The 13,570-nt window shown below is 41.4% G+C and overlaps 1 protein-coding gene across 1 annotated transcript; it reads right to left on the reverse strand.

Moving 5' to 3' along the window:
• Positions 1-1,128: 1,128 nt before the first annotated feature.
• Positions 1,129-5,926, reverse strand: LOC120050293 (transforming growth factor beta activator LRRC33-like). The gene is given in 3 exon segments (XM_038996868.1): positions 1,129-4,816; positions 5,818-5,904; positions 5,906-5,926. Coding segments are annotated over 3 exon segments (2,139 nt in total). The 3' UTR covers positions 1,129-2,785.
• Positions 5,927-13,570: the final 7,644 nt, after the last annotated feature.

Below are 13,570 nucleotides of genomic sequence, written 5' to 3' on the forward strand. Positions count from 1 at the left end.
TATTTGTATTGGAGCATAGTGATTGTCACAGAGCAGTTTTAAACAGTAAAAGCACAATACTTTTTTAAATACATGGGCAGGACATACATTAAACAAAAATATAAACGCAACATGTAAAGTGTTGGTCCCATGTTTCATGAGCTGAAATTTAAAAAATCTAATTGTATGCACAAATTTGTTTACATCCCTGTTATTGAAAATTTCTCCTTTGCCAAGAAAATCCATCCACCTGACAGGTGTGGCATATCAAGACGCTGATTAAACAGCATGATCATTACACAGGTGCACCTTATGCTTGGGACAATTAAAGGCCACACAACACAATACCACAGATGTCTCAAGTTTTGAGGTAGTGTGGAATTGGCATGCTGACTGCAGGAATGTCCACCAAAGCTGTTGCCAGAGAATTGAATGTTAATTTCTCTACCATAAGCCGCCTCCGACGTTGTTTTAGAGAATTTGTCAGTACGTCCAACCAGCCTCACAACCGTAGACCACGTGTATGGCGTCGTGTGGGCGAGCGGTTTGCTGATGTCAACATTGTGAACAGAGTGCCCCATGGTGGCGGTGAGGTTATGGTATGGGCAGGCATAAGCTACAGACAACAAACACAATTACATTTTATCTATGCTAATTTGAATGCACAGAGATACCATAACGAGATCCTGAGACCCATTGTCGTGCCATTCATCCACCGCCCTCACCTCATATTTCCTCATGATAATGCACGGCCCCATGTCGCAAAGATCTGTACACAATTCCTTGAAGCTGAAAATTTCTCAGTTCTTCAATGGCCTGCCTACTCACTAGACCTGTCACCCACTGAGCATGTTTGGGATGCTCTGGATTGACGTGTACGACCGTGTTCCAGTTCCCACCTATATCCAGCAACTTCGCACAGCCATTGAAGAGGAGTGGGACAACATTCCACTGGCCACAATCAACAGCCTGATCAACTCTATGAGAAGGAGATGTGTCACACCAGATACTGACTGGTTTTCTGATCCAAGCCCCTACCTTTTTTTCTAAGCTATCTTGTGACCAACAGATCCAAATCTGTATTCCCCAGTCATGTGAAATCCATAGATTAGGGCCTAATGAATTCATTGCAATTGACTGATTTCCTCATATGAACTGTAACTCAGTAAAAGCTTTGAAATTGTTGCATGTTACATTTTATATTTTAGTTCATTATAGAACATGGTATTCCTCTATAGGACTGACCATAAATATAGAACATGGTATTCCTCTATAGGACTGACCATAAATATAGAACATGGTATTCCTCTATAGGACTGACCATAAATATAGATCATGGTATTCCTCTATAGGACTGACCATAAATATAGAACATGGTATTCCTCTATTGGACTGACCATAAATATAGAACATGGTATTCCTCTATAGGACTGACCATAAATATAGAACATGGTATTCCTCTATAGGACTGACCATAAATATAGAACATGGTATTCCTCTATAGGACTGACCATAAATATAGAACATGGTATTCCTCTATAGGACTGACCATAAATATAGAACATGGTATTCCTCTATAGGACTGGCCATAAATATAGAACATGGTATATCTCTATATAATTCACATAGTACATTTGAAGGATGTAGTTATCCAAATACTAGAATTAAATTGTTCAAATGCATATTAGTGTAACACTAGAGAACAACATAATTGCGGTTCCTGTGACCAGAGTTGCAGCTGTGCCTCACAAATATGACTTGAGGTGAAAACCGCCAACCCGTCCTTTCTGAGTCCGATATAAAACTGGGCAGTTGATGCACATCTCAGCAAAACAGGAAATGTCATGTTTCCTCCGCTGCTTTTAGCAACAGTTTGCATCACAAAACTTCTGCACACAGACGCACACCGCACGCACACACACACAAAGACATGTGGAGTATAGCCATATTCTCACATTCAGGCCCCCAGAGGCAGCGATCGTGTGAACCAACCACACGTAGCACATACAGATTATCACAATGCAAAAAAGGTTGACTTGCTGCTGAACATTGTAACACGCAGTTCTTTATCTGGTTTAGCAGGATATGTTCGTTTTAAGTGTTTCCAATGGGAGATATCACCACATGTAATATGACATTGTTTTTGAATTACCTAAACTCAATTGCTTTGTAAGGAAACATTTGTTTCTGCCTTGAAATTGTATTGATACTGTATGTGCAAAACATCACACTTTGACATAATTGTAATTTATGACTATGGCTGTGTCCGAAATCTGTCTTGCCTACTACTGACTAAAACTACATTCTGTGTACTAATCGTACTACATACGTACTGTTTAGTACAAACAAATGCAGTAATCAACATACTAGGCTCATCGATCCTGAGAATGATTCATCTAATGTGCATTTGCATTGATTCCCGCCATTCATTCATTTTGGTACAGCCACTTGGGCTCCCGAGTGGCGCAGCGGTCTAAGGCAATGCATCTCAGTGCAAGAGGTGTCACTACAGTACCTGGTTTGAATCCAGGCTGTATCACATCCCGCTGTGATTGGGAGTCTCATAGGACGGTGCACAATTGGCCCAGAAATTGGCAAGGGTAGGCCGTCATAGCAAATAAGAATTTGTTCTTAACTGACTTGCCTAGTTTAAATAAAGGAATGATCTCATTATCAGCTGTTGCCAAACACACGTGAGCCTGGAAAGATGATTATCTTTCTCAAAGTAACATAACATTCTGGCATTTAAAGCATACTAGTTTTTTTTGTAATTGCACTTGCTATAAAACGTTCTATTTCCTTCTACTTAGAACTCTAGTATGGGTATTTGGACACGGCCAGTGTCTTCTTTATTGGACTTTTCTTCCACAACACAGGGAAGGTGACTCCAGCATGTATTTTTAATGGCCATGGGAAGCAGTCTGGGCCTAAAGGTGAGCAGGAAGATAACAGACATTCCAACCAGACAGAGAACAGGTACGATAAACAGCAGGATGTACCAGTACACAGACTCTCCGTCACTACCGCCACATATTAGGGAGTCTACAAGCACCACTCTGTGTGTCCTTTTGGTCAGATCCTGACATGAAATATCTGAGAGGTCCACGATAGTGACAGTTTTTGCCCTCTCGAACGTCCTGTACCAGTCCAACTGGCAGCAGTTGAAAGTGTTTCCGTTGAGAAAAACAGTGTGGAGTTTCGTGGCTAACACGTTAGCCTGAGCTGAGGGGACGGTGGTCAGTTTGTTGTCCCTCAGGTCCAGCAGCCTCAGCTCCAGATGTTGCAGTGAAGCAGGGAGCTGAGTAAGAGAGTTTCTGGAAATGTTCAAAGACTTCAAGTGGTGGAAAGGAGAGAAGTCAAAGTGTTTCAGGCCTGTGTTTCCCAATCCTAGATGGTGTAAAGTTCTGCTGAGGTCTTTTATCGATCTGGGCCCGATGACGAGTTCTGGGTTGTTAGACAGCTCCAGGTGTGTTAGGGGCGTCCCTACGAATGCTAATGATGGCAGCCTCCCCAGGTTGCACCCTGATAGGTGGAGATATCTCAGAGAAATTATGTTTCTCCAAACGACACAGTCTGATTGGTTACCCCCACCCATGCCCCCACCCCATGCCTCAAGGGGGCACACGCCAACTCTGTTGTAGCTAATATCCACAGAGCTGATGCTGGTGAGAGAGGAAAACAGCTGAGCAGGTAGACTCTGCAGGTCATTCTGGCTCAGGTTCAGGAAGCTCAGGTTGCCTAGCTTTCTCAAACTAACTTGGTCGGCGTGGAGCTCTGTCAACCTATTGTTGCTCACGTCCAACTCGTACAACGTCCCCGGCAGCTTTTCCAGAGTTAGATTCAAGACCTCAAGACAGTTTGTCCACATCCTGAGTCTGGTCAGGCTTGGCATTTTGCTGATGAACCCTTGGGGGAAGTAGCCCACCTGATTTCCACTCAGATCCAGCAGGTCTAGAGAGGAGATGTCCCCGTGCAGGCTCTCATCCCACAACTTGGCTGTGACGTTGCTCATGTTGCCCCTCAGGTTGTAGAACTGGACACTTGTTTTCCAGTTGGGGTAGGCAGCGGTGTCCGCCAGGTGTTCGTAGAAGCTCACCCTGTTCTGGGACAGATGGAGGTTCCTCAGGCGGCTGTGGGTGGGCAGAAAGGGGAAGAAGAGGAGGTTGTTGTCTGTGAGATCCAGGGTCTCCAGCTGGAAGACTTCCTGGAGGTCTTGGTTGGCTATGAACCACTCAATGGCATTGTGACTGGCATTGAGGACCACCAGCTGGGTCATGTGGAAGTGCACCAGGCAGGGCAGGTAGTTGAAGGCCAGGTTGAGTCTCTGGAGCTTGTGCAGGTGATCGAAGGACTCGTCAATCTCAAACAGCATGTTCCTCTGCAGGTCCAGCTCTCTGAGCTGGTGGAGGTCGCTGAAGGAGCTTTCATCCAGCCTCAACAGGAGGTTCCTGGAAAGGTTGAGGTACTCCAGCGACGTCATGTTCTGGAGGAGGACGGAGACCATGTCCTCTGTAAGCTGGTTTTCTGACAGATCCAGAACTCTGAGTCTAGACAAGGTGAGCAGCGCCAGGCTAGTTTGCCGGTATCCAACGTGAAGGTTATTGGCAGCTAGATTGAGGCTCTCTAGATGAGGTGAGTTGTGAAAGAGCTTGGACCCCGCCGTCTCCAAGCGGTTGTCGGCACAGTTTAGAGTACGAAGGGAGACGTAGCGGGAGAGGGAGTCATCTTGTAGCGTCTGAATGTGGTTGTGGTTCAGGTGGAGGTCCTCTATGCTGTCAGGTAGGCCCTCAGGTACAGACGAGAGCTCACTGTTGCTACAGAGAGCAGTCTTTTGGGTCTGTAAAGGGAAAAAAAGAGAGCATTTTAAGTGTATGCAAGAGAAATACTTTATTTTAGAAATGCAATATAAAATACTTTACTTTATACGATAAAACACTTTGAAGAGCAAAGGAAGAAAAAAACCCTGCTTATATCACATATCAGACCAGAGAGTATATGAGGGTATAAATATATTACATGTACGCAGGAGTTGAAACTCTGAGAACCAGCAGTGATGGAAAAAGTACCCAATTGTCCTACTAGAGTAAAAGTAAAAGATACCTTAATAGAAAATGACTCAAGTAAAAGTGAACGTCACCCAGTAAAATACTACTTGAGTAAAAGTCTAAAAGTATCTAAATATAGTTAAGAACAGTGGTGGGAAAAGAACTCAATTGTCATACTTGAGAAAAGTACGTGTAAATGCTAAACATCAAATTGCTTGAATTAAAGCAAACCAGACAGAATGACTTTATTGTTTTTTTTTTCTCATTTATAGACAGACAGGGGCACACTCCAACACTCAGACATCATTTTGAATCGCAGTATTTGTGTTAAGTGAGACTGACAGATCAGAGGCTGTAGGAATGACCATGTGTTATATTGATAGGTGCATGAATTGGACAATAGTTCTGTCCTGCCGGAGCATTCTAAATGTAACGAGTACTTTTCGGTGTCAGGGAAAATGTAAAAGTTGTCAAAAATATAAATAGTAAAGTACAGATACCCCCCAAAAATACTTAGTAGTACTTTAAAGTATTTTGACTTCAGTACTTTACACCACTGAGAACCAGCAGCAGTTTCCACTACAGCATCACCTTTGTGGTAACGTTTGCAGTCTCTTCCCCTTAGCCCTGTGTATGCAAAGGTCATCAGAGGCACTTTTTACACCTTTCACTGAGAACCACAAGCTCTGAAGTTCAACATTCAAAGGGACTTTCTTTACCTCGTTTTTTATTGTATTTTTTTTATTGAGTTATATTTATTTTAATGAGCTTGTCCAAGAAGTTTAGCGCTTACCAGTCTGCAGGGGCTGTGGTGAGGCTGGCAGAAGGCAGGCATCAGGAGGCTACACAGGGACCAGAGGGTTAGACAGAGCAGGGTAGGGGAAGAGGCCGTGGATGAGCATCTTAACATCCTGGCTGTGGAAGAGAGGACAGCAGGAGAGAAGTGAGACTGTCAAAAGGAGAGGAGGTCTACAATGTGGGCAGAGAGACGTCATGGTTAATACACGCCAGACATTATAATACCAACGCAGTCTGCAGGGGCTGTGGTGAGGCTGGCAGAAGGCAGGCATCAGGAGGCTACACAGGGACCAGAGGGTCAGGGACCAGAGGGCCCATTCAAATATAATAAAAGTATATCTTGAGCATCTGAGCAGTCCGCTATCATTTAACCTTGATAAAACATTCAATTAATTATTTTCATACGGTATCATCATAACCATATCAAATCCCATCCATTCTATCAAATCTATGTGGCACATAGGTAAATTCCACTATTCACTGTTGGAAATATGTGCTATATAACATGTTATCCTATGTCCACTACTGTTGTAATCAAATAAACAAATTATTAATAATCTATAATATACTTCTAAAACCTTTTATAATCTATAAATTAACTAATATTTTACTCAAATACTAAATTTACATGGGTTATTCCACGAAATTAGTGCCTTTTACATCCCTTTAATATTACATTTTTAAGTAGAAATTGTGCACAAATATTGCATTTTAAAAGCTTGTTTTATTAAATGAAGTGCCATTTAAATATAGACCACATGGAAAATTCTATAAATCACATTTTTAATATTAAAGAATACTTTCTAAAGTGCCCAAATTCTGCATTTTTACATGTCCCTCTGTGTCCCTCTATGACTTCTAGAGGGATTTCAACCCACTTTAACCCCAACATTTCTCCAATTTTTTTACCATCATTGTAAAGCTGTAGTTATTTTCTTCTTTTGTCAAATTAATTTCTGGTTATTATTATTTATTTAATGTGATTTTTAGTCAATTATTTTAAAGGTAAAAACAACATGTCCCTCATTTTAAAGTCAATCCTGTTACATGAACTAAACTCTGGTTTTAATATGCTAAAACTATTCCTTTTTAAATATTTGTTATTTATTTACTGAACATCTTATAGTCAAACCCTAGTGTAAAAACTGGTTCTACTCTTGTTGGTCATTTTGTGGTGGAAAACTGAGCGGGTCGATTATAACATCTTCCATTCCCCTTGTCACAAGGGGATTTATGTCTGATTTAAGAACCCTGTTAAGGTCAACCTCTTGAGATGGAAAAACATGTTTGCTTTTTAAGTTGCACATGTGTTCTTTATGACAGAATACGGAACCACTTAGGGGTCATGGTGAAGAGAAAAAGACAGCCAGGCTAATCTGTTCCCTCTGTTTTACTTATCCATTCCCTCAGATGTTTCATTCATCCCCTTGTTTTTTTGTGTAGCCTATCTCTAGGCCTAAAAACGGGATTCTCCATATGTGTGCTACCTTGACGGTCCTACTTGGCCTATAACATATTGCAGCCTAAATGTTTTCAGATACTTTAGGATGACTGAGGTGTGGCCCGGAGGTGGGCTCGGCCTGTGTCTGCAAATAACACCTGAAACAGCTTTTTTCTTGCAATCAGTAACCATAATCATTATGCTTATTTCTGTGTCGAAAATATGTTTCTTTTTCAGCGTACAGTATCTAAGCCTACCTCTGGAGCTGTCTGTAGCATCCTGATTGGTGGTTATTTATTTATTTTACATTCATTTAGTTATTGCTTGCTTTTCTAAAGTCTAACAACCTTGCCAGCTAAGATACACTGAACATAAATATAAACACAACATGCAACAATTTCAAAGATTTTACAGAGTTACATTTCACATAAGAAAATCAGTCAATTTAAATAAATTCATTAGGCCCTAATCTATGGATTTCACATGACTGGGAATACAGATATGTATCTGTTGGTCACAGATATCTTCTTTTTATTTTATAGGGGCGTGGATCAGAATCTGGTGTGACACGTCCTTCGCATAGAGTTGATCAGGCTGTTGATTGTGGCCTGTGGAATGTTGTCCCACTCCTCTTCAATGGCTGTGCGAAGTTGCTGGATGTTGTCAGAAACTGGAACAGGCTGTCGTACACGTCGATTCAGAGCCTCCCAAAATATGCTCAATAGGTGACATGTCTGGTGAGTATGCAGGCCATGGAAGAAGACCTGGGGCATTTTCAGCTCCAGGAATTGTGTACAGATCCTTGTGACATGGGGCCGTGCATTATCATGAGGAAATATGAGGTGATGGCGGTGGGTGAATGGCACTATAATGGGTCTCAGGAACTCGTCACAGTATCTCTGTGCATTCAAACTGCCATTGATAAAATGCAATTGCTTGTTGCCAATAGCTTATGCCTGCCTATACCATAACCCCACCGCCACCATGGGGCACTCTGTTCACAATGTTAACATCAGAAAACCATTCGACCACACAACACCATAAACGTTGTCTGCCATCTGCCCGGTACAGTTGAAACCAGGATTCATGACCTGACTTCTCCAGCGTGCCAGTGACCATCGAAGGTGAGCATTTGCCCACTGAAGTCGGTTACGATTCCAAACTGCAGTCAGGTCAAGACCCTGGTGAGGACGACGAGTATGCAGATGAGCTTCCCTGAGAAGGTTTCTGACAGTTTGTGCAAACCCACAGTTTCATCTGTCCGAGTGGCTGGTCTCAAACGATCCTGCAGGTGAAGAAGCCGAATGTGGAGGTCCTGGGCTGGCGTGGTTACACGTGGTCTGCGGTTGTGAGGCCGGTTTGTGTGTATTGCCAAATTCTCTAAAACGATGTTGGAGGCGGCTTATTTTAGAGAAATTAACATTAAATTCTCTGGCAACAGCTCTGGTGGGCATTACTGCAGTCAGCATGCCAATTGCACGCTCCCTCAAAACTTGAGACATCTGTGGTATTGTGTGGCATTGTGACAAAACTGTACATTTTAGAGTGGCCTGTTATTGTCCCCCCAGCACAAGGTGCACCTGTGTAATGATCCTGCTGTTTAATCAGCTTGTTGATATGCCACACCTGTCAGGTGGATTGATAATCTTGGCAAAAGAGAAATGCTCACTAACAGGAATGTAAACAAATGTGTGCACAAGATTTGGGAGAAAAAAATATTTTTGTGCATATGGAACATTTCTGGGATCTTTTAAATCGGAAAATGCGCAGACATCAGAAACAAAGCATCCACGTCTCAAGGATAAACCCGATTTTTATTTATTTTTTTATAGAAAAAAAATGTGTTTACCAAACAAACAAAAATACTGAACAATAATTTCCCAGACGAGTTTACTGATGGCTTCATACCACCTGATAACATGTCCAAGGGCTCCTTTGACTATAGGTGAAAAGCTGGTCATTCCCTCAGTCATGGATGCTTGCCGAGAGGGTTTTGTCCCAACCGCTGCTACAAAGATCAGAGAAATCCCACTTTCCAATGACACTATCGCGCATAGAATCCAGGATATGGCAGATGATGTTGAATCACACGCAGGTTTTAGACAGAGCCCGCACATCAAATTGGTTTTTGCAATGCAATTAGATGAGGCGACTGACATTTCAAATGCCGCATCTTGTATATATTTGCTACATATATGAAGATAGTCTTTGTTGCAGTTGCCTCAGAACACAACTGCAGGTGAAATATTCTGTGTTCTGAACAAGTATGTGGGCGGCAGGTAGCCTAGTGGTTAAGCGCATTGGGTCAGTAACTAAAATGTTGATGGTTCGAATCCCCAAGCCAACTAGGAAAAAAGCTGTTGATGTGCCCTTGAGCAAGGCACTTAATTGCTCCTGTGAGTCGCTCTGGATAAGAGCCTCTGCTAAATGACTAAACTAAAAAGGGACATGGATTACAACGGGGCTGTTGCATTGTGATCTGTAGGCCTACCAACAAGACTGCTGCTCAACCTATCCACGCAGGGAAGTGAAAGTGAGATTTTCCAAGCAAACGATAAAATTGACAATTTAAAAAAAGAAGCTTGTCACCGGTTCTTGATAATAATCTGAGCTGTCCTGTGACTGAAGCCTACACGCTTGTTTTAATGAGATGGCTGTTCAGCAGCGGGTAATACCCGCAACTCTGCAAGATCGCAGTGCAGACATTAATCCCCTTTCATTATGTGAGACCAACTTGTCTCTTGCTACAATAACATCTAAATATCGCAACACACTAGCTGTTGAAAACTCCTTGACACCTCTGAGGTGTCCCTGGCACCAACAAGTTTGAGAGTTAAAATTAGGCCTATGCTATAGGAATATCATGCTATCTGTTTGACAGACGAAATGACAGCCTACTGTCAGTAGATTTTGTCAGACAATTCCTTCCCGTCACCATGCACTCATTAAATATCTCAGTGCCAGTGAAGAGATTGGTGTGTTAAGGAAATTAGAACCAGGGCTCAAATTGAGGGTATGTCAGGTTGTTGTGGCTTTTGTTAAAGAAAATGGCTCAAATATATTGAATATATAGGCCTGCCCTTTGTTAGCTTAAGATTTAGAAGAAAATAAACAATGGATCTGATTATATAAAGCAACGCTTTTGTCCAGAATGCTTTATGCTAGAAACAAGCTGTAAAATGTCGAGGAAAGACGTGATTCCAGGACATATCGAATATATTTGGTTCGTCTCTATGACATTCAGAGGCTGCACCACAACATGCTATAGCTGAGGACGAGGAGACAACACATTCACTTTGCTTGGGAGGTAATGACTCTGTTCCTATCACCTGACATTCGACCTTTCAACAGGTTATTAAACAACATACTGACTCTAAATCAGTCAGGAGCAAGCCAGGTAGCCGAAGAAGGAAGGGAAATGAATGATTTAGGCTATAGTTATTTTAAGGCCTGCCATTTAAGAAATCAAATGTGAAGCAGTTGTGACAGTCTACAGGCTGGCAGGAGCACTTGGCATTTCAACAACACATCAACATCAGCACTACAACGACATGCCTATAAATGTAGCATTTATGCTGTATAAAATGACATTTAAAACAATTATTAGTTAGCATGAAATAATTATTAAACGAAAAATGCCGTATTAGGCTATACAGTTATTCTACAATTCCTTTGAATTCCCTTTTACAATCACGAGTTTGGCCAGTCTTTGGTTTGAGGATCATGTGGTGAGCTTTGCATGCCTAGTTTGTTAATTTAGCCTCTTATAGTCCCATGCCCTGATCACAGTCAACACAAATCTATTTTGTAACAACAATATCATGGAATAAAATTTAATACATTTGAAAATGATATTTTTCCCAAATGAAAAAAAGTTACAAGTGCATACTGGATGATATGTGGCTGCTGTGTTAAACAATGAATGGCTTTTTCTCTAAATTATTGATGATCAGATACGTCAGTTGTAACTGGTTCTGTTGGGCTCAAATTGTACAGTTGATATAAAACATTTGTACTGATCCAAACTTATCCTCCTTCCTAACAACAGCCTGTATAGATATCAAAACGTCTCCGGTTACTGTAGCATGCGATCATTCGTAGTCATACTCTGTTGTGGTATTAAAAAAAATATTCTGCATTTATAAAATAATACTTTTTCTCAGACCGCAAATAAGATTTTATTTTTATTTTTTTAAACTAGGCAAGTCAGTTAAGAACAAATTCTTATTTTCAATGACGGCCTTGTTCAGGCGCAGAACGACAGATGTTTACCTTGTCAGCTCGGGGATTCTATCTAGCAACCTTTCGGTTACTGGCCCAACACTCTGACCACCAGGCTACCTGACAGATTCATGCAGGGCTTTTGTTATAATCGTATATCTTTCCACCCGTGTCCGTGGTGATCTGCGAATCCATAAACTTCTGGCTACTTTGCCATGTAATGCTTACAAAACAAAGAAACGTTTCTTAAACTGCATATCTAATGATCTGGTCTGTCCTAGGAGTGAGGCTAAACGGTAGGCATGGTCGCTGCTATCCTCTTTGTTTGAATTATTATTTTGGATATAGTGGAGGGTCACTTGTTGTTTTTTTTCAAGCTTTCAGTGGGGGTTAGGTAAAAATATATTTTACTGAAATATATTTCAATTCAGAGAGATCCGATTTTCTCCAGGTATCCCTCATTATATATAACGTACAGTCCCTTATAAAAATTCTGAGGGTATGGATAAAAAAAACCGAGGGAACGGGTTAGCCTAGCTGTTTTTTCTCCACCGTGACCCATAAGGAGCTCCATAACAGAATGATTAAAAAACGAATCACCAAGTTACATTACTCACAAGGCAACCAATTGGTGGAAAGACCCACATATTAAATATCTGAACAAACACTACTTATAGTGAAACAAACGAATCAATAATAATTTATAAGCACTTTAAAAAGCATTTGACAAATCCAGTGAATTGGCATAGACTGTATTAGGATATTAAGCTACAAAGTAACATTCCTTGACCTAAGAGCATGAATGACAATAACCTCAACGTTAAACTTTCTGTTCGGATATTACAAGCATGTAGTGAAAAGAGTGCTAGTTTGCGTTTATGTTATTTATAGATGACTTTTCTACATGCTGAGTGTAGATCCATCACACGCAGTTGGAAAGGAGTGTACAGCGCATCCACTACTCACGCTGATGGTTAGATGTGGGTCCTTCAAGCCACAGTCGGTTGAGCTGTTGACCATATCTCCGGTTGTGCGCGATGCAGCGCTGGTGGGTCGAGTGGTGTGTGTTCTCTACACAGCAGAGCCGTGCAATTAGTATTTGCGGAAGCAGGCTAGCAACGGAAACCAAAGTCACATGGACAAGATCATACAAATAGATTCACATGCCTAGGTCAGAGACATGTTCTATATTACATTAAACATTGGAACCAGAAGCTTCACTACATTGTATAATATGCATGGCATCCATACCTGTGCACATAGTGCATCACTGTCGACTTACAATGTTATTTGCCGATAAAGGTTTACATCAAATACAACTTTCTCACCCAATCATTTCTATGTGGGAATTCTAAGTTAAAATACCCTTTTTTAAAGTTTTGTTTTCAAAATAGCAATGTGAAGCACTTCATGCTCTCACGAAAAAGCCTGGTACATTGGCATTTGTCATTCACATCACGATTTGTGTATGCTTCTCTCGTCTACCACAAAAACCTAGTGAGAAAACGCCTTTCTCACCCCTCTCTCGCCTACTCCTGTTTCTGATCATCAGATAGTACAGAGAGGAAACCACTCAACACTCACACCCTTCCTGCCTAGCTGACACTTGTGCAACTGTAAAGAGAAAAATAGTTTTTTCTTGACAATGAATAGTTCACCTACACTGACACTATTAAACATATTCAACCAGCCCTCTCATTTGTGCTGAACCTTTGGAAGAGAAACACAGAGAGAAAGGTAATTATTTTTTTAAATTCTGTGGCCTACCACAGCGTAGTGTTGTGTATTCTCCTATAGTTCTGGAAATAGAATAGGGAATTAGAATCAGGAAGTGATGGAGCCGCCATTGCATGGGTGATCTGTTGGGGCCATTGCATGGGTGATCTGTTGGCGCTTCCTTCTTGTTTTCATGCTATGAGGCCTCTCCTCTCTCCCTCAACTCTGACTTTACTACGGGATTGGCAGCTGAAGCCAGATTCATGGTCAGTTTAATTTAAGCAGCGTTCATTGTTCAGAGGTTTAACCTGGCCTCAAATATTAGACCTGGATCTCCTCTCTTTCAATATTCCATTTAGTAAAAGTATTA

The sequence above is a fragment of the Salvelinus namaycush genome, chromosome 7 (genome assembly GCF_016432855.1).
Source record: "Salvelinus namaycush isolate Seneca chromosome 7, SaNama_1.0, whole genome shotgun sequence".
NCBI classification, from domain to species: Eukaryota; Metazoa; Chordata; class Actinopteri; order Salmoniformes; family Salmonidae; genus Salvelinus; species Salvelinus namaycush.